Here is a 22,746-nt window from a genome sequence, read left to right on the forward strand (position 1 = left end):
GAAGACAAATAATAATTTAAATATTAATGTTCTTGGCAAATGCCGTGCACGAGTCTGTTGTCGAGAATTGCCGGGTCAGAAGCGTTTTTAAAGCAACTCGTAAACTTATGCATTGCTATCGCGTGCGTGTGTTGGCAAACGCAAACGGTTGCTGTCAACTTTATTTTAAACAAGACTAAAACGCTTTACAATAACGATACATTATTCTTAAACGTTTTCTTAGAATATCAGTTTATAAATACAATTTACTAGACTCTTCTAGGTCACGAAACACTTATCTTCCTCCGGTAAAGTTAGATATATGTATGTGACAAAAATTCGTTTAGTTACGCACTAGATCAGAAAATAACAGCACTTTTTCTGAAAGAACAAAAATAATCTAAAATGGGCATCCGATTTGATCATTCACATTAGAATATTTTAAAAGCAAGGATACCGGTTTTGTATTCACCTATAGATACTTAACAAGTCAATAAATAAGAAATAGAAACTTTTTTTTGTATTCACATCGAGAACTTACAGTGCATCGCAGGTCGTTGAACCCTGTTTGAGGAGAGGACTTATTTGACGCCTATCTGGTTATTATTTACCCGCTGGTACATCCAGTCGTTGTCAAAAACCAGTTTCGATATCCATCTCACTGGTTCTGGAATATGTATGACGTTAACACTTGGATATTTGAATCGTGAGGTTAAATATTTTTCTTAAATTCAAAATCACACGTGTTTGACAATGATCATTGGATTGTTTAAGAGTAGATGTTCAAATTCGGACTGAAACTCTAATAATACCCCTAGACGATAGGTGCGTTATCCCTAGAATATCAGTCGTTTTGAAATTACTTTTTTTAAAGACGATATTTTAGGACATTGCTTTCGCGAAATAATCCAAAACTCGAATGATGAAAATTTTAACCTACTTCCAAGGTAATTTGTAGGATTTTTGCCCTTGAACGAATATAAAACAAACGACAACGCTCAGTCTTGTATCGCACAACTTTATGACTCCCAAAAGTCGTTTCGCCAGCTTCGTCTGTGGAAGTACTTAGACTTTAACCGACCATACACAGTCTAATCGATACGAATATTGAATTGTAATGAGGATCAAAATAAGGAGGTTCATAAATTCGCCAAACACGATAAAACAACTATTATGTATACGCCATACGGCTACAATGCATATAAGTTGTGACTCTTGTAAGGTATGTCCATTCTTAACCATTCGTATTGGGAATGTCAATGAAATGCTTCCAGGCAAATTTTATTCTGAACACGGTGTGAATACGAAGGCAAGGTAATGTGGCATTTGATTACTTAACATCGTTATAATGGGAAGCCGAATGAAATTCTAATGAGGAATGAGTACTACTAATTAATTAATTAACAAGGTTTATCCATTGACTCAGTACCTAGTATAAACAATACAGGATTGTGAGCTCAGGAACTGTTTTTGTACTGTTTCTTGATGTTAGAAGGTTGTTTTCTTTTTTAAATAAAATCTGTAATCTGTGCGGTAAACCCTAGAGGTTTTACCAAACAGTTTTTGATGATAATTGTTGGATTTCTAAACCTTTAAAGTATTCTTACATATTGTTTGTTACAATCTAGTTAAGTCATGTATACTTCATCTAGTCAAATTTTAGTAAATATCTGAATATTTAGTAGAGCGACGATAACGAATAAGCTAATTACTAATTTATTAGCATAGCTTGATGGTCAGCCGTCAGTTGAATCCACAGTTGCGTGTTAAAAGACATGTCGGGTTTGTCCGACTTACGAAGCTTTTTAATTTTCACTATTGACACGCATTATTTTAATGTAATAAGATTGTCGTAAAAAATGAAGAGTAGTTTTAGGGTAGTATTGAACATCCAACATAACTGGCTGATCAACTGCCAGGTTGACTTCATGTTCAAATCAAGCGTTACTGGCTGAGAATAAAGTGAGTTAAGTGTTACGTAGCAAAATCAACATTATCTCTACGTATGGTGTTCTACAATTTTCAACTATCACCTGTTTGCCTACGACCATCTCTCAAAGTAATTTTTTTGCAAGAGAGACGCCACTCAATGCGCTTTAGCCGCCGCGCCGTCAAGTTTCACAGCCAACAGTTTTTTTTCTATAGTTTGTGGCTACGCCATTTACATAAAAAAAGTCTTTTGCTCTATATCCACCGACTTTCATAAGGAGGAGGTTCTTTTTTTATTCAACTTGAAATAGCTGTTATTTAGTCCAATACATACTTAAAATTTGGCTCCATAGTGTTCATTGTGAGTTGATTGTTGTCAAAAAATATTGCTTATTAATAGTAAATGGTAATAAGATTACTTAGTTGTGATATTTCAGGTGAAGGTCGCGATGATAGTGACGCGATAATTTCTTTATTAACTTGGTAGATACTAATCGCTACTTCAATGATAAGAATTGTTTAGTTCTGCCGCTATAAGACAATACTTCACTATTGTATGGCAAACTTGGAGTAGTAAAAATATCTTGAGTAGGAATGACTTGTCCAAGTAACCTAGTATTATCGTCTTAGTTAATTCCTTCTTTAATTTATTGCTTCATTTTGACTACAGCCAAAACGCTACTAATATATAGCAAAAGATTAGATTAGATAAGTAAGTACTTCAAAAGAATTTACATGGTATTGTAATTTTTTGTTGTAAAAATGTTAATTGTTGTAACTTGTTCATATTCCATATTTATAACTGAAATCGAATTTCGCAATGCTACCACCCAAAAGTCTCAAATTACTCCTGAGATTTCAAAAATGACATTATCAACTGCTAAACTAGCTCTCTAACGCACTCGGCTCAGTCCAAGCAACAAAAAGCATTAATACATTAATACATTCTCGAAATAAACAGTGTTAACGTAATTAAAATATGCCTACATATTTGTTAGGAAAATAGTGTCATACGCGTTATTATTTATCTTAAATATTGTGCTACATTCCGGCAACTAGCCATGACCTCATTTAATTCCAGTAGCCTTTTCTAGTAACACTTATCTTATATTGTGTTTTTTCCTGTAATAACATCTTTGTTTCTACACCACACGTAAACATGGCATTGTTTTCTGTTAACAATTTATTAAATTAAACATTACTAACTTTTACTACGTTTTGTGAAAATCCACAATTTATTTGCTCGTCTACTCCGGTAACAGGATAATAGTAATGTGTATGATTCACAAAATATAATTAAAATGCTTGTTATATGGGTAGTATCTGACATTAACAAGGTAAATAATTCATTTTAACTTGGTTTTTGGCTTTGCTGCTTGGCCTGGCTTGTCCAAGAACGCTGCTGAAGGATTCATATGCCATGATATCAAAATTTCCCTTAGAATCATATTGGCTACTGGCCCACTTATAGGCAACAATAAAAAATACATTTTAACATCGTCGAGGTAAATGAATCGACGGTTAACAGGTTCGTGACAAACAGACATTGCCATTTCTTCGCAATTTCAGTACAAAGGGAATTAATTGTAAAGCTGACTCTTCCAGTAATTCTCTGCAACCTTGGTCTATCTTTGACGCGTCAATATAAAGCCAGACATGACAAGTCGTTATAATAATCACAGTTTATATTTATCCATTAGATGGGCATTAGGCACTGTCTCTCCCTAATGATGGTGTTTGGTGAGTGTCAAGGTCAGTCGCGCCTGTTCCATCATCCATTAACCTACGGATCTACGAGTACATTTGTAATTTCGTGTCAATATTTGACATAAAAATGGAAATAGTTTCGGAGCAATTTCACTGTATTGTTGTCGTTAACCAGTACTCGATCATTAGTCACTCATATTTGAGCATCCATATTTTATTCGGTGATAGATTTTATTGATATCTAGTGTAGTTATTTACTGGAAAGCTTTACAATTATACTTTTGATGACTTTGAGATTGAGAATTAGACTGAAGTATGTACGATGGAACTTTCCAAATCAATGTTCCTTTAAAAACAGACTTTTCTTAATTAATATAACTTTAAAACTCTACATGTTTAAAAAATCTATTAGTAAAATATCTACTTCTTTTGCAATTGTTAACAAAATGAAATGAAACTATTTTTTCTGTATATCATCACTTTTACATGCGTCGACATTTCCTGTCTGACTACCCTAAGAAGAAATGTCGAACAGCCACGGGTCGTTGTCTCTTTTTAACAGCTGCATAGACCACATTTTACTGTATTTGTATACATACATATACTCAACTGATTGAGACTGACGACAAGGCGAAAGTACCGAATTTCCTTTAACATATCCTGCAGATACTTAGTCACGTAAAACACGTAACCAAACTTTCTTCATATAAGTATTTAGCAGGATTTATTCCGTCCACGTTTAGTAAATCCATACCTCTTATCATGCAATTGGTGGTTGCGGAAATAGACATTGTAATTCTCTGCCAAATTCGCGAGACATTTACATTATTATTGGAATGTGCCCAAACATGTAACAATGGCCTAAGTGAGTAACGGTGACACCTGACGTCACTTCCTCTTGGCACAAACCTGTAAAGTCCTTAACAGATTCGTACTAACCACTTGACTGGGAGCAAACAGACGCATCCTGGCTGCCACACACGGCGAAAATTAAATGATCGAGTCATTTTCTTTGTCTAGATCATAAAAAAGATAACAAACTGCCATCAAAGATAACTTTTAAATAAGTGTAACCGCCATTGGATAGTGGTTTATGTTGGTCAAACAAACTGAAATAAGTAGTATCTATCTACTTACTTGCTGGTTAAATATTTTTTATCCTGCTAAACCGACCCTCACATCTTTTGAAGAAAGTTAGGCAGACAAGACCAAACAAACTGTTAACTTATTCCTGGATATGCTGATACGCACCCGTACAATGGTGTCATGACTGATTACCATAGCAATCAATGCATGACGTTACGGTAAATAATTATTAACACCTGCACGCGTTGTCACTGCATCCAGCCTAGCGTATACAAACTCTGTTAATGAGAATATTGATGAATTCCATATGATTCCATACTAGTTTGCATGTATTTAAACATGCTTGTGGCAATTATATACGACTTGAGAACTTTGACTATTACCACAATCACAATAATAATAAAAATACAGGATCAGGCAGAGATGAGAGAGGCATTATTGATTTCGAAGAAATTTGGCATGGAGGTAGTAATACTTTAGATTAACACAAAGGCTAGTTTACCTGACATCCTAAAGGAGGAAAATGTTCTTGCAGCTATATAACTGACGGGCAAACACGCGAGCAACAGCTAGTCTTGCACATTGTTAAGTAATCTCAAAAAACCACTAGATTGTATATCTACTAAACCAAAATATTAAAAAAATCTAGGCTGAGACCAACAACATTTTTTTTATGAATTTCGGAAAAAAATTGTAACATCAATATTAAGTTAGTTTTTACACACCGAACATAAAGTTCCCAATCTAATTAGTTACTAACACTCCGGAATACAAATCATACCAATTACCCAGATTCTTCAAATGTATAAACCAAACAGCGACGTATGAGGCAGTCACATAAACACACACCAATACCAGACGCGGCCGTTTGTTATCACAAAGTATTAACACATATGAGATAGCTAAACCTAAATCAAGTGCAAACAGCTACTTACCTCATGTAACGCTAACTTAAGTGTACACTAACAGAATAATTGTGTAACATCATAAAGTGTCAGGTTTGTACACGAGGAACACAACACTCCGACAAAAAAAAGGATAAACGCCTTCCGCAGTAAGGATCTAAATCCTTGTTTTTCTGGGGTTAAGGGTCACGACACCCACAAATGCTTATCCTACGCGGGGATAAAACCCGCGATGAACAGTCATGAAGAAAACATTGCTTTGTTTTCATCATCATCATCATCTCAGCCTATCGCCGTCCACTGCTGAACGTAGGCCTCCCCCAAAGAGCGCCAACCATCCCGGTCCTGGGCAGCCCGCATCCATCCGCTGCCAGCCACCTTCTTCAAATCATCGGTCCATCGTGCCATTGCTTTGTTTTATGCTTTTGAAATTATATTTATTTTAGGAAAAACTTTCCTTTTCTAAAAACTACGATTAGTTTTAAACACGTGTGTATTGGTTGATAATTAAAACCGCATACGTCCTGATTCCACCAACTTGATCGTAGAAACTTATTAAAGCAACATCGTTGTGTTATCACCTCGCATTAAAATACATTAAAATAAACTGCATATAATACCCGTTACCTAGCGCCCTTCAGGGCTCTGACATCAAGCTTTTATGGCAAATAATTACCGAGTGGTGCGGTCATGGTAAACGGCATAGACCTTGCAGCTGCTTACTCACACCTGTAGAAATTAAATATTACCTCAAAGGCCTATCAAAACATGTTTGTAATGTTACCATAAACAACTGAAACTTCAAGAAATCCATATCCTAAACCACAAAGTGAGGAAAACAGATGTAAATGAAATGAAACGAGGAGGATAAATAAAACAACAAAATAATGCGGTTTTCCTTTATTTATTATTTAAGCTGAGCTTTATTTCAATAATTATATGATTTTCAACGAATTCTATAATCAAATTCTCATGAAACCCGAGCTCTATAAAGGGAGTTACGTCGCTTAGAGCTATCAACAGCGGAAACAAAGTTATGACTTACAAATTTCCTTGTTACATGTGCTACTTTTCATAATGATCCGAAAATAGGAAACAAAAAGATGAATAACATTAATTAAAAAGTATTTTGTAAATCCTCGGAGCGAAGAGGCCAGTTTTATCTGGTATCCGGAGGCCACTTTCTCAATTTCCTGTTAATTGTTCCATTCAGTCCGGTCACAGTACACAGGCGACGACCGGACCGTGCACCCCATAGTTAATTAGTATAATTCGCGTCCGGCCATCACAAGTGATCTCCCTGCTATTTACACTTGACTGTGAATTATTGCCGAACCACTGATTCCCTTTATTATTACCATTGTTCCATAGTTCCATAGCCCGAGAACCACTACGGTTAAATATGTAAATAGTCGAGGTGTAAATGTTATCAGATTAGCCGACCTAGCGACGCGTAGCGTAGGGTCGTTATTAAACTATTAGAGTATCGAATTCTAGGTTTAAGGTATTTTAAAACGGTAATCAAACTCAAAATAAAGGAGAGAAGGAAAATGAAAATAAAGCCCGTAAGTATTTCCCGTTGAAAAATTCGTGAGGGCTAATAAAAATTCCATTGAAATTTTCTCACGGATAGTTAATACATAATAGACATCATACACGCGTGTACCTCTGTATAATGCAATGAGTCTCATTATAAATAAATAAATGCGGACAACATCACATACATTGTTCTGAACCCAAAGTAAGTTGCTAAAGCACTTGTGTTATGGAATTCAGATACAACGAAGGTACCACAAACACCCAGACCCGAGACAATGTAGAAATGTGAATTTTTACATTGACCCGACCGGGGATCGAACCCGGGACCTCAGAGCTAGCGACACCTTGAAACCGGTGCGAACGCCACTCGACCACGGAGGTCGTCATTCATGAGTTTAATTGAATATTCTATTGTTTCAGAACCATGGGAGAACTGGGTGCAAAGCTTGGACTGGATGAGCTGACCGGTGGAGCCGCTGGCATCAGCAGGGCACTGCTCGCCGAGTTCATCGGTAAGCCGAACATATTTTTCGCTCCAAAGAGCTAATAATCATAGCGGGTATTATAACCCCAAACCTAGATAAACTAGATCGTGAATGCAAACACATTATAGACAATCGCCGTTATCGAATTTGTGTACGATGTAACAGTTAGGCCCATAAAACGATGATTTAACATTATTGATCTAAACGAATTACTATAAGCAAATACAAATTTAATTTGCTGACGCTACAAGTTTTTTATTTGCCAAGCTTAAACTCCGTAATAAGCCTAAACATGTCTTTAAATATAAAATTATAGACATTAAAATAATGAGATTTTATTCTCATCTAAAAAATAATGTTTATTAACTATTATTTAACACAAGTATAAAAGTTATGTTAAGTAAAAAACAACTACAAAAACTACAGATGTGGCTACTTGTTTTTCTATGAAATACCCTTAGTAGGAATGATGAAATTCCACATTGCGTTGTCAGTCAGTACCTTAAACGGAGGCATCTAACTGCCCTAATAGGTGACATCAGATCTCTATCGAGAATAGCAGGACGCACCATACTTAGTTGTGTCATATATAATATAATAGATCTATTATATAAATTTTCTTTCTAAATGTCAAGATGATGATTTTAATCAGTAATATTTTTAACATTTGGTTACATTGACTAAGTACCTAGTATAATGCATGCTGTGCTTTCTTATAAGATATTGTTCACAAGTATTGTATTGCGATGAATGTATTTAATATTTTATCGTGTAAACAATTGTTGGTGAGCCAAAAAAAATATTTTTTTTTAACATTTTTGAGAACTTCGTTCTTAAACATTATACATAAAATCGTCGATAGAATTCTTATTCTGCTATTTTCATCTGTTTGATGCTGGGCAACACGTTATAAATATCAGATATTGACGGCGTTATCGGAAATCGGTATAAATTCTTGAACAATTTAATATTGTCATTGTGAAAATGTTAGCCAATTAAACAGTAAGTCATTTATTTTTCCACTGTTAAACAAAATCCTCCGATCAATCCGTATCCAGATATGGTAATAAAGGTATATTATATAGGAACGAGCTTTTGCTGAGCCATAAACCAATCGATAATTTAACTACAAGTACAAATAGAGGAAGCCCATTCGTACTATTCTTCAACCCACGAAAGGCTAGGGTCGATAAAATCTGAGGGCGTGTTGCGTCATCTCTCGTCGTAGAGACGTAAACTTTAAAATATAATGCACCCGCGAGCGTCAATGGCTGACGAGGTACTTCGAAAGTTCAATGCCAGTTTGACAAACATAGAATGTAAGACCATACCTTCGTACCAAATTGGTTGCATCGTGTCATATTAAAAGTTGCCAGCGAATATAATTGCTACAGTTTCTTTTCAATTTGATTCTGTCCTTTCTATGGATCAACCTATTTGTATACAATTTCAAACCAAGCAAGTAGGTAATCCTATAGCTTAATCCAAAAAACTCAACTTATTTTTACAGGTAACCTATTACTGAACCTGTTCGGCTGCGGCGCCTGCATCAACATCTCTCAGGGCACGAATGCTGCTCCAGACATCGTCCTCATCGCACTGGCTTTCGGTCTTGCAGTCTACGCCGCTGTTTCGGTACGTACTAATACGAATAAGAGGCATTGATGGTATTCATGAAATAGAAACATCAGAAAAATATTCCTATCTATACTAATATATAAAGCTGAAGAGTTTGTTTGTTTGTTTGTTTGTTTGTTTGAACGCGCTAATCTCGGGAACCACTGGTTCGATTTGAAAAATTCTTTTTGTGTTGAATAGACCATTTATCGAGGAAGGCTATAGGCTATATAACATCACGCTGCGACTAATAGGAGCGAAGATACAATGGAAAATGGGGAAAATTCTAACCACGTGGACGAAGTCGCGGGCAACAGCTAGTGTACTATATGTAAATGGATCTATGAGATTAGGGTAAATAAATGTATTTGAGGGAGCAGAGAGGTAAGGTAGAGGTTTTGTTAGCGATCGCAGGATGGGCAAAAAAAGGTTGTTTTCAGCTGGTGTTGTCGTATACACCAAAAGATAACAGAGTTAAGAATGTATACGCTTCTATGGTTTTCCAAGAAGAAAATTTTCTCTACTTTCTAAGGATGACACATAAACTATATTTGTGAACAGGCAATCGGTCACATCTCTGGAGGCCACATCAACCCCGCAGTGACGCTAGGCCTCGCGTCCGCCGGGCGCGTGAAGCCAGCTCGCGCGGTGCTGTACATCATAGCGCAGTGCGCGGGCGCCGCCGCCGGCTCGGGCCTGCTGAAGGCGCTGACGCCGGAGCGCGCGGCCGGCAAGCTCGGCGTCACCGGCCTCGGCACTGACGTCACCCAGCTGCAAGGATTCGGCATCGAATTCTTCCTTGGATTTGTACTTATATTCGTTGTCTGTGGGGTGAGTTTCTAAAAAGTTTTTTTCTACTTTTATAGTTTTTGTATGGTAGTTTTAGTCGCAACCTCGAAATCGAGGGGATTCTCCGGAAAAAAGTAACACAAACTAAGAACATCATTATCCTCACCACACTATCATACCTACTGCAGATTGCTTGATTTAATATTATTTTCTAAGCCTGTAAAGTACTACGGCTACTAATATGTAGATGACGTAAAAATTAAAACATTTTACCATAATAATGACGTGAACCAGCTGGTGAGGACAATGACGACCCCAACCAGTGCTATTTCTCTCCGAGGAATCACCTAACTGAGATTTTCTGTTACGAAATTGGGCAAAGCTTTTGCTCTTGACTCGTAAGCTTAATATTTACACCAGCTTGACATTTCAATACCATCTGTAATTGAGAAGATCACAGTATTATATGCATCCACATAGAATGATATTAGTTAAATAGTAGTTACATTTAAATATGTATTTCCATTCCTACTGTTTATTCATTACGTATTTACCTGACGCTATAAGTCTTACTCACCAGTGACCGACAGTTGAAACTTGCTTTGCACCTGTACACCTTCAGAGCTTTAGAACTCTACCATTCACAATACTCAATTGATGACTCATAACACAACTTATTTAGATTCTCTGTATTGTATTTATTCCTAGTACCTAATAAATTAATCTTTTTAGATCTATTCCCGATTCATCCGAGAGTTTTAAAGATAGTTATTAATAAAAAAAGTGATGGAGGGTTGACAAATAAAACAAATATTTTAATTATGTAAATATATATTATTTCTTTGTAAAACTTTAAATAGTAAGATGTAACATATAAAATAACACCAGTAATACAGTACCATAAAAATCAACTTTAGGACTTATCTATTATTCTGAGTTGAGACCCTCCTCCTTTTTGGGAAGTCAGTTAAAAAGTGAAAAAATATTGTAAAAAAGTGAGTACTTGTATTTATACATACATATAATTTGTAATACCTAATACAGTATATTAAAAATATGAGTTAATATATTTTAAAATATTTTTTCTGCTATCTATACTTTTTCTTGTCTTATTTAAGGATATTTTCATGCCGGATGAAAAGGGAATATTTTTTCGGATGAATTGGTAATTATATAATTATAATTTGGATTTCGGATGAATCGGGAATATTTTTTCGGATGAATCGGGAACTAAAATAATTCGGATGAGTTTTGCGGATGAATCGGTAATAGATCTCTTTTTACGGATTCTATAATCTTCAGTCAATGGCATACGATTAAAATTATCTATTTCGTCAAAATATGCAATAAAAAAACTATACTCAGAAACTGTATAACCCAGTATATGAGTAAATTAGGGAAAGAAGATAAGATATAAAATTATAAAAAACTATGACATACCTATTGCTATATTACGAAGATTGCACAGCAAAAAATACGTCCTAGTACCTAGAATTAATTACGATTTACAACTAGAACGGTATAATGTCTAAGAACTTGTCCTTCGTCACGCATCTGAGTCTACACGATCTCCAACACAGCCACACAGGTAGGACCTTACATTGTACAAAAGTAGTACTCTCCATTAGATTTGTATGTACATACATATTATGATATTTGTACAAAGATTTTCTGAACGCAGAGATGAGATTTAATTCCACCGGAAATTGTAATAAAATTAAGATCATGATAAGGAGTTCTTTATTTTCTTATTTGGTATTTTTTATATCTATATTCATGCATGAAAACGTATAATAGCTATATATACGTTTTCGTGCATGAATAAATCTAGATTATAGCTAGATTTCTACCGACTTTTCTAGCTAGTTATCGGCATAGTCAAACAAATCTTGTCAGCGAAACCATCAGCCGTTTCGTGACACAGCATTATTAGCGGAACCGAGCAGCAATCTGGGTTTTTATAATGAAATATTTTAAAAGTTTCCATTGTTAGACAAAGGCAAGAACTAGATCTATCCTTAACAAAATAAATCACGTAAAAATAACGAGTTCGTGCAGCAGCATTATTAGTTTGTAGTCTTTTGTCGCAAGGAATATGAGCTAAAAGGGACAAGGTAAATCAAACATTGAGCGCAAATTCAGGGGCCTACCACCTCATCCTCAAGTCTTGTTGCTGCAAACTGCGATCTTACTGTAAGACGCACTCGTAGACCCCCAATTTCTGTAACAAAATAGTCAGTACCTTATAAAAAATACTTTCCAACATATTAATTAGTCTGTAAGTAATATTAAAAGCGTACATCTCTTTAATTTGTAAATGAGGTAGATAGGTACAGTGTTGAGGTGCTGTGTTTAAGGATTTATACATTACAAGACATTAAATAGGCAATAAAGCTTAAGAGATTATGTCACATGAATATAAATATTATAAATATATCATGATGATGCCTTAGAGATGACGAGGCGTGGTGAATTAGACAATTCATTAACAAGTATTTATGAAGACTTGCGTATTGCTTACCTACATCTACTCCGGAAAGGATATAACGAATTACCTTATTCACATTTAAATAATAATGCATTCGTGATCTGGTTGAGGCAGCCTCGTAATAATTCAATGTCACTACAGTAAACATGTCCTTACAAATGCACCTCACTGTATAATTATATGTAATTAATACCAATGAGTATACCTTGCGGTTACCCAGTAGGGTTACCGACTGAACCACCCGCTAATACCTCTTATTTATACTTAAAACACAGACATATAATGTTTAGCAGGGCTAGGTTCCTAAAAAAGTGTGACATTTATAAATGTGAACACGGACAGCGCAATAAAATCTTCAATTTTACTCGAAAAAATGTATCATAAGATCTGGATCTAAATTATAATGATTAGTCTCCCATACAACAGCGGTTGGAAATCGCGTCAGATCTTTTTAAGCACTTTTGGGTCAGACTATTAAATACTACCGACGACTATGCATAAACAAAAAGAGAACAAGTCATAAAAAAACTTCATTTTAATCGGTGTACGTTTTAACGGATATGACTGCATGTAATAACAAAAAATACGACATCAATTTGACATTGGGCCGCTTCGTGCCGTAAATCTTTCTTATTCAACATTTGAACCATTAGATTTTCCGTGAGCCACCGTGCTTCCAATTTGTCACGACAAAAATGTTAAAGACAAATCCGATGATAAAACAATTTTAACTTGGCTTGGCACGCAGTTTTTTTACCTATTTCTGTATTATGTGCCATTCGTGGACAGATACCTTATGATGGATTTGGTCTGTAAAAAAAACATTAATCTCACGAGCTTAAACCTTCTCCAAAGTAAATTCCTACTAATAAATTGGCGCGCACCTGAATTAATATAAGTCATACTGTAGCGTACGACTAACATTAACAATGAGCAACAACAAAAAAAGAGGATCAAGAACGCCCCAAATAACAAACATTATTTCGAAGACTATAATTAAAAGCAAAATAAATTTCGCAATGTTCTCGTGTAGACTCCTAAAAAACGTAAACAACACGGCGAAGTAACGTTGCGTGACGGAACTCAGTATTTTATTCGCGAAATAGTACGTAACTATCTAATAGATTAACATAATCAATATTATAACGCAGCTTTGTAGGATAGGATTTATTTCATTGATGTTTTGTAAGGTTTACTAAAATAAGGATTCAAAGAAAGAGGAATAGACCCTTCTCTACCCTGCTTAACAAATTGAATGTTTCAATTGTTTCGACTAGGATGAGCGGCGTCAAAGAAACTAGTTTTCTTGTTTTTTATTTTATTTTTATGCGAGTACACATGAGTAAGAAATCTGTCTCTACCTACGTAACATTGTTATCCTTTCCACAACACACTATAAATCTTTTAGTTTGTAAGGCCTATTTGTTATTGATCAATTTTAGTGATAAGTGTAAATAAAAATGATTCCTTACCTATATTTTTACTTCTGCATTTGCTTTGCTATAAAAGTGTCTGTAAATGTTCAAACCACAAACCGATCATATTGTCTCTAATGTCACATTATGCTACACGGTAATGCATAAACTTTGCATCGCGGATCTAGCTTACTCAATGCAATAAATTGAAGATATAGGTAGTATCATGCGACGACCATTATAATAAAGACAAAAAACTTAATCAATGTCTAATCTTAGGTTTTAACTTAATGATTCAATGACGCATCTGTCTCGTAGTTAACTACATAAATGAAGATTTTCTAAAACGAAATGATTGATTGATAAAGTGGAGTCTCGTCTGCAGTACATACTCTAAAAGTATAGATGATTGACGTACGGCAACTTAACCTAAACAAGAACTTGAGTTATGTACCCTACGTGCCTCCTACCACGACAGCAGATACCTTACTAAATAAACATGAAACGTTTATCTTTAGATGCATTAGTAGGTAGACAGAATCGTTATAATGTTTAAACTACTGACAAACAACCTTATATTTATTACACACTAACTGTTTCCTGCGGTTTCACCCGCGTAGTATTTTTACTTTGCCTCATTTTTTCCATATTTTCTCACCGTTTAAACCTTCCCTGGACTAGTATGAATATTTCAAGACTAAAATTAGCCAAATCGGTTCAGCCATTCTCGAGTTTTAGCGAGACTAACGAACAGCAATTCATTTTTATATACAAGACAAGACAAGACAAGAAGACAAAACAAGACAAGAAGATATATAAGAACAAGAAGAAGAAGACAAGAAAACGAAAGAGAAGAAGAAGATTTCGACAGCTTTGATTGATTTCTATTTTTTAGATTACTTACAGTCACTAATGAATGACGACCTAATTTCGATTAACTAGGTCGATATTAATTGGTATATAATATATAAAATCATTAAATACCAGATATAATTAAAAAACGTTACATTTAAAGGCTTTAGCAACTAGAGCACGGTAGTCTATACCTAAACTAAAATGTACTTAGGGACTTTTTTGCTAATTGAACAACGATCGGGCTACAGACACTCGTTTTCGAGTTTAAAATTTGTCACGACTTTGTTACAAGGTACCAAGAAGTCGATTATCTTCTTTCGAGCTAAGAGTACCTATCCGCAGTCTTCGAGTGCTACGGCCAAAATTAAGTCTATAATTGTATTGCAAATGAGATAAAACTCGTAGTGATTTAAATTCGAAATTAAAATCTTGGATCCGATTAATAAAAATATCCACTGGATAAATTGAAAATGCAATTGGAATTTCTTTAACTATAACAGGAAATTTTATCTTTACCCTACAACCGTACCCGTAATGTATATGTGGCAATCAAGCATTCATCATTTTATATGTTCAAGAACGAACGGGTGCTACTACCGCCACCTAGCGTTTAATAGAAGCAATTCGACCCATATATGTATGTTATAACATAGGCTGTTTTTTCAATTAAAATTTGCTAAGGAAAGATACTTCTAACATATTTGTTCTTATTTACACAGGTATGTGACCCGCACAAGCCGGACCACAAGTCGACGGCGCCACTGGCCATCGGCCTGACTGTGACGCTGGGCCACTTGCTGGCTGTGGACTACACCGGCTCCGCCATGAACCCGGCCCGTTCCTTCGGATCAGCACTGGTTGCTAACGAATGGGCTGACCATTGGGTAAGCAAATTTTATTTGGGAAATATTTAAAAGCTGGCCGTTAGTCATAAGTGTCACAACCATATAATATTAAAAGTTAAGTTGTTAACACTGCTAATGTAGTAGGTACCTTAAAGTACCACCAATCTTACCCTCTTTACGTTCACTCCTCCGATAACTACCTACCTTAGGGATATATTTTTAAATATACCTCAAGTAGTTTTTTTCACTTGAAATCAAGGCTTTTTGATAGGAGGCCATGTCTATGTGTATATTAAAAATGAGTACTACAATGTGCACAGATTTACTGGGCGGGCCCCATCGCCGGCGGTATCGCGGCCGCGCTGCTGTACGTGCACGGGTTCTCCGCGCCGCCCGCCGACGTGCACACGCCGCCTCGCTACCGCTCCGTGGCAGGGGACGAGAAAGAGGTAACCGCCACATCTATACCAGTTTATACCTCCAACTTTGTATTATGTTAATAAGTAGCTAAGTTAATAAATGTTTCACTACATTACAAGCGTACTGGACGAGTGCCTCCCACTGCATGGACGGTGGAGCACAGCGTAAGTAAATCAACAGCGCCAAGATAAAGCACTTAAAATAGACCCTAGGTTAGGTAAAATTAAAATAGACATCACATTTATCACCTGCGTGTTGTTTTGAGGTCTATTAATATTTGTACTTGTTTAGCTGAAGAGGCTGGACGGCGGCAAGGGCGACGACATGGCTTGAGAGCGTTGGACGTGGCCCCGGCACGCGCAGGCGCCGCGCCCGGGTCCATCACACCTTCACCAAACTCCACCTTACTACTGATACGAAATACGACAGCTTTAATACAACTGCAACGTTGAAAAGCTTTACCTACCTACCAACTAAAATATATAGGTGAACCAAAAACACACAGTAAAGTGACCGAATCAACCAAATGACGTTGTTAATTTCGAACAAATCACGTGCATAACTTTAAGAATTGTTATCGTGGATCAAAAATCCTCTAGTACCAGTCTAGCGGCCATTTTCGTTACTCTATCGAGTATACTGTGAAGTGGTCAGAGATTATTACTAGATTAATATTAAGCCAGTAACGTTCTTGTGTCCATAGACTATATAATGTACCATGTAAATACCTTACTTACATATCAATATTTTTGCCATGTAATGTCGCTTATAATTATGTCAACAAATCAGAAAACTTTTATATCAACCCCGTTTTATAAAGTAACATTTTGTTGTAGTACAATAAGTTTGAAATTTAATAAATATTTATATACTTTGATATTTGAAATTCTATATCAGATTTTAATGCTTTCTTAAGGTAAGTCAAAATTTAATATTAATCTCACTCAGTGTGACTCCTTGTTTAGCGAGGTTATTCGTCAACTGGACACGTGACGCTGGACACGCGTGTGATCAGTTGGTGAAACTCAAAATAAATTCTTTCGTTATCTGGACACGCCACGTTTTTTAGAGTGTCCAGATAGTGTAAGGTAAATTAAATCACTTTTATGTTTTCACCAACTGGACTCACGTTCATATTTTACTTGGATTTATAAGAAAGTACAGTCACACAGATAAATGTTTTTATACAAAAGAATTTATTATAATTATTAATTATGAGTTTCACCAACTGAACACTCGTGTGTCCAGCATCGTGTGTTCAGTTGACGAATAACCCGTTTAGCGTAGTAAGTAAAGTAACAAATGAAATTTTACGATATTTATGTTTGATTGTAAATCGTGTTACATTCGCATACTATGTAGGTACGTGCCGACAATATTCTTAATTATTTTTTTAAATTATCGGTAAATATAAATAGCCGTCCAAAATGCATTAATGTGTAATGTAAGGCGATTCATGTTAAATAGTACCTAAGTAGTACTAAGCCGAAGTGTTCAAAAGTATACCAACTTGAGATATTGAATGAAATTATTTTGTATCTGGTTTGAGCGAATGTCAAATTAATAGATAAATGTCTTCATAATTTATAATGGTAAATAAATATGATATTATTTTAATTTATTTTTTTATTTATTATGCTGAGTTTAGTACCTGCCTATTTATAAATAATAAATTAATCGAATGAATATGTTCCAATTATTAAAATTCTTATGAACTACTTGTGGTATCAACATAGCTTGTTTACTGAACAATGAACATAGTTAACATTGTAAAATGTGATTTTTATTCATGTAGTTATGGATTTTTAGCATATCATACTAAGGAACATTAACAAAAAGTAAGACACGCATAAATGAATGTCTACGGCGAGTAAGCAGGCTTCTTAACTGAGACTCAATGTTAAGGGTAACACCGCTAAGAAAACATTATTCCTACATATTTATTTGATAATAGCTTTTTCCCGCGACTTCGTCCGCGTAGAATAGTGACTTCCAGCAGAAAAGTATAGATAGCTGTGTCCGCGGCTCTAATCGCTAATCTCATCTGTAACTTCTTGCTGATTACATCATTCTCTATGGAGAGCTTTCGTTGGCTCGAGAAGTTGAGGCACTCACTCTCATAGATTTTAAGCTAACCTGAACCTGCTCTCTCTGTAACTGTGTGTGACTGAAGCCACCATACACTTACGAAATCTAGGTGTCAACATAAAAAAGAAAACTGTTCCAAAATAACTCCAAAATTAAAATCTTAAATATATATAAGTAGGTAGGTACTTAAATTACGTCTAATAGTTGAAATGAAATAAACTAATGTAGGTATCTATTTAAAACTATTGCTTAATAAATTTTAATTTATAATATTGAACTGAAAATAATTTTAATGCTTACGTACAAAATTCTATCCAATTATGCCTAAATAGGTATATTATTATCTATATAAACCTATAAATTATGAAATAATATAGGTACTAAAACTAAATAATACTCCTTTTAATACCTACATTAAAATACTACCAAAATAACTAACATTACGTACGTACTGTTACTTCAACTATAAAGAAATGAAACTATTAACACTACTAAAACAATAGCAACGAAACAAATGTAAAAATAAACTATTTAAAGACTAAAAGTCGCACTGATAAGCACGATTTGGTAATAACAATTATTGTCTGTCAATAAGGTCGAACAGCGTTGCATGAAGCTCGCACGCGGACTGCGCCGCGAAGCGTATCGAGCGCGACAACCGATACACAAAAATAATCCTTATAGCATGATTCTGTATTCACGCGCGATAGTTTTTCTGTACCGATTAACATGATTATTCTTTTATTGAATAGGTAATAATGTTATTTTTTTTAATTAGTCGGGAGTTACACCTTTCATTGTGAGTCAATCATAAAAGATAGACATATAGTGTCAAGGAACATTTTTTACATAATTTTAATAAGAACATATTTGTGACACATGATTTCTGTGTACCTTTAACCAAGCTGAAGCTAAAAAGCGTTGAAGCTTAAAAAATTGCGTAACTTGTCCCGCTTTCCCAACATTTCCCTTCACTGGTCTGCTCCTATTGATCGTACCGTGATGAAAAGTATACTATAACCTGCCCAGGAGTATGAAGAATAATTGTACTAAGTTTCGTTAAAATCCATCGAGTAGTTTTTGTTTCTATACTATTTCGAACATACAGACAGACAGACAGACAAAAAATTTACTGATTGCATTTTTGGCATCAGTATCGATCACTAATCACCCCCTAATAGTTATTTTTTAAATATATTTCATTTTCAGAATTTTATTGGCCCCTCTACAGATTCATTATAAGTATAGAAGACATAGATGCGTAATTATCAAATTTTACGTACCTCGATTTTAAACCGTACGCTTTTCTAGTAACTAATCCGATCATAACCAGACCACCACGGCTCAATGGTGAATCATAAAAACGTACATTTTCTGGTTAATATGTAACCAGATAAGGCTGTACCTAGTTCTTCCGTTCTACACCACGCCGCGCCGCGGCCAGCCATCCCGCCCGAGGGTTACTTGACTTACTTGCCATCAATACTTATGACCACAAAATAGATGCCACAAAATAATTACACAGAAATCGGAAACGTGATCATATAATACTAGTAGCACGAGACAGGTGCGGTTGTGGGGTCAGGTACCGCATCAGGTTACATCAGGACATAAACAAACCAAACAGACCTTGGCCCACCGCCGTATCTGAAAGTAACATCTCACTACCATGAAGTATAGCGGAGTCTCTTTTCCACAACTTCTGGGGCCCAATAAAGCGGAATTAAATAGCGATTTACCTACCATGGCCGATGAATTAATGGACAAGGATTTAATGTGACTCAATTCGCACTCTCCTATACAGTCAATACTGAATTTCCAATTATTGTGTTGAAAAAAATGTTTAGGGCAGTACTAACAGTGCAATTTTCCAATTTTCTATTAATTCATCGGCCATTGTAAAAAGAGGAATCGGGGCCCTGTTGTATTAGTTTTAAAGTCTGCAGGACCGTAGAGAGAGTCCGATCAGTTCGAAAATAAGACACAAAGGTAGTATTTACGTGTAATAAATGTATTTTGCAAAAACAATTTTATATAAAAAACCACTCAAAACAATGACTTGATTTAGGTACTTACAGATAATTGAACTTATAATAAGATATCGCCACGAATATGGATAGTCACCTCAGTGTAAGGAATAAGAGAACTCGTGAGTGCTAGTTCAAGCAACGACTCTGCCATTCACAGGGCGAAAATCCCAAAGAAGGACGATGACTTGATTTAAAAATTATAAATATAATTTGTTCTTAAATTAGGGAAATTATTTTGGTTGACTTCGTAATCCTCGACAATTTTAAAGTTGCTGTACAGTTTTTGTTGGTTAAAAGTAAATCTGCGATGAAATGTAAAAAAAAAAGGATAAATTAAGGCAGAAGTTGTCGTTGAAGTTCTTAAAATTTAATATACTGTATACTGTGTGTGTATTGAATAAATTGATTTAATATTGTTTAGTTAAAAAAATAATTTAGCTTTACACTCTATAAATACGTTTTAACCGGAAATTAATTCAAATTTTAACACGGGGAAATCCTCAAGGACTCCCAACGCCCTGGGGAAAGCGAAGAGGTATGCCGTACGCCGGACTCTTACCGGCTAAAGCAACCGGAGTGCTTCACCCCTTTCCTTGAACTCGAAAACACGAGAGCGCGATGCAAATGCACTAGGCATGCTTAGGCCGCAACAAAGTTTTTATGTTTCGCCAATTGAGGGGCACGCGGAAGCAACACAATCGCCTCGTCTTTGACCTTAGAATTTTATCAGCAGACTTCCAGCCGCCTGTCGAAAAGGCCATTTATTGTGGCTCCTTCTAGCCCTTAAGTGTCGAGCACGAATTTGCACGTGACCTCTCGCTCTTATTGCCGCGCCATCTTATGTGCCATAACATCCTCGCTGTATTTGGCGACAGCACTCCAAGCTCCCTTTCAATAATAGAAACAACTGAAGCCGGAAGGGAAACATCAGCGCCCAGGTCAAAATAAAGCCTCCCATAACCTCTTAGGAAAAATCTCAAGTCTCTAAGTCTTGGAGGTTCTCGAGACTATAATTGTAAGGTGTCACGTGTCCCAAGACTCTGAAATTGTCGGATTTCTCAAACCCTATATAGAATACTTGCGGGTGTCTATCTACAATCATGGTACAATAATACGTATTTAAACAGTATTCAGTCAGTCTTCAGAACAAATCAAGTACAAAAATAAAGCTTAAACTACACAACACTGGAAAATATGCACACATTTCAACTTAAAATTAATAAATTATCATTGTAGACATTAATTGATTGATTATTATTATCCCTCACTTTAGATTACAGATAACATAATAAGAAGTTTGCTTTCATTATTGTTAACATTTAATTTGTTTTTTAGTAAAATTTTACTTCAGATAGCAAAATGAGGTACAACAACGAAACAAAAAGCTTAACAAATCGTTTTGGAAAAACAACCATCACGTTAAGTGATAAGATACATAGGAGATCGAGGCTACGCTACAACTGCACAAGATCGTTCACAGGATAGGCTACGCTTGATACGGTCGGTCCGTGGCCGGGTGACCTATGTCACAACGAGTCTCACTAAGTTTCGGAAGGTACGTTACATTGTGGGTCCCGGCTGATATTTTACATCTATGACAGTTTTTACATTTAATTAGAAAGAAGAACGTGACAATCGGTCTCACTAAGGGGTATCCTTTTGCAAAGGCCATCACGCGACAAGTCTGAATGCCGACGAAAATGTTTATTTACACAATATTTATAAATGCGTTCTAGCAGCCTATCAAACAATCATAATTTAACTTATAAAACAATTTAGTACTTATGTAGAAATAACACTATGTACAATGTACTTATTCAATGTGTGTAACCTTATTGTCATTATATTAAATACAGTACATGTGACTGATATAAAAACATGTCTTGAGTGCAGCGAGTGACGTCGTGTCTTTGCCGCGGTCCCGGTTTTTTTAATTTAACTATGGATTATTTTGCGATTATATTGAACTTTCGATACTAGCATTCATCTGAAAACTATAAACATGAATAATATAATTTATCCAGAATGGTATAATTTGGATCATAATAAAGAAATAATCAACTAAATCTCCAAATGACTGAGGCATTCTCTGTGACGGCTAGGGTGAAAGCTGATACAAGAAATTTCACTCCATTGGTACAAACAAATACCGCCTCGTTAAAGATCCTTAATCATTCTGAAATTATTGAGAATCGAAAACTGGCTCTCCCAGCCAATACCATTTGATGAAAGACGGAAAAGTTTTGTCCAATGTTGAAGTCACGAGTAAGTGTGGCGGGCATATTGAGCGCGGAGAAGGCGGGCGAAGGGGCGGCGCCGAGCGGTGCGTGTGCACATATCGACCGACTCGAGCGGTCGGCGGTCCGGTGCGCGCTCTGCTGCCTGCCGTCTAAGCGCTCAATGGGTCAGACTCCTTAATTTAAACATTTATTATTTTTTTCTATCGGCAACACACTTTCCTATTAGGTGGAAAATTACCCAGGTAGTTCTGATATTGAAAACCGATCTGTTACGGACGTCACGAACTTAAAGGCCGGTTGAATTATTGAACTAGCCAGCCAAGGTACTC

The 22,746-nt window shown here is 35.7% G+C and overlaps 1 protein-coding gene and 1 long non-coding RNA gene across 2 annotated transcripts in view; one reads left to right on the top strand and one right to left on the bottom strand.

Moving 5' to 3' along the window:
* The window catches only part of LOC113493547 (aquaporin AQPAe.a), a 30,716-nt gene extending 13,108 nt beyond the window's left edge, over window positions 1-17,608 (top strand). The window contains exons 2-7 of the mRNA XM_026871567.1: window positions 7,566-7,657; window positions 9,141-9,265; window positions 9,809-10,078; window positions 15,514-15,678; window positions 15,960-16,088; window positions 16,351-17,608. Of these exons, the coding sequence (XP_026727368.1) occupies window positions 7,570-7,657; window positions 9,141-9,265; window positions 9,809-10,078; window positions 15,514-15,678; window positions 15,960-16,088; window positions 16,351-16,392 (819 nt within the window). The 5' untranslated portion in view covers window positions 7,566-7,569 and the 3' untranslated portion in view covers window positions 16,393-17,608. The remainder of the gene's footprint in view (window positions 1-7,565; window positions 7,658-9,140; window positions 9,266-9,808; window positions 10,079-15,513; window positions 15,679-15,959; window positions 16,089-16,350) is intronic.
* LOC113493549 lies at window positions 11,762-16,394 on the bottom strand. The gene is made up of 2 exons (XR_003400573.1): window positions 16,308-16,394; window positions 11,762-12,257 (listed from the first exon to the last, which is right to left on the bottom strand). It is a non-coding gene; the product is annotated as an uncharacterized LOC113493549 (long non-coding RNA).
* Window positions 17,609-22,746: the final 5,138 nt, after the last annotated feature.

Source organism: Trichoplusia ni, chromosome 4 (assembly GCF_003590095.1).
Source record: "Trichoplusia ni isolate ovarian cell line Hi5 chromosome 4, tn1, whole genome shotgun sequence".
In the NCBI taxonomy this organism is placed as follows: Eukaryota; Metazoa; Arthropoda; class Insecta; order Lepidoptera; family Noctuidae; genus Trichoplusia; species Trichoplusia ni.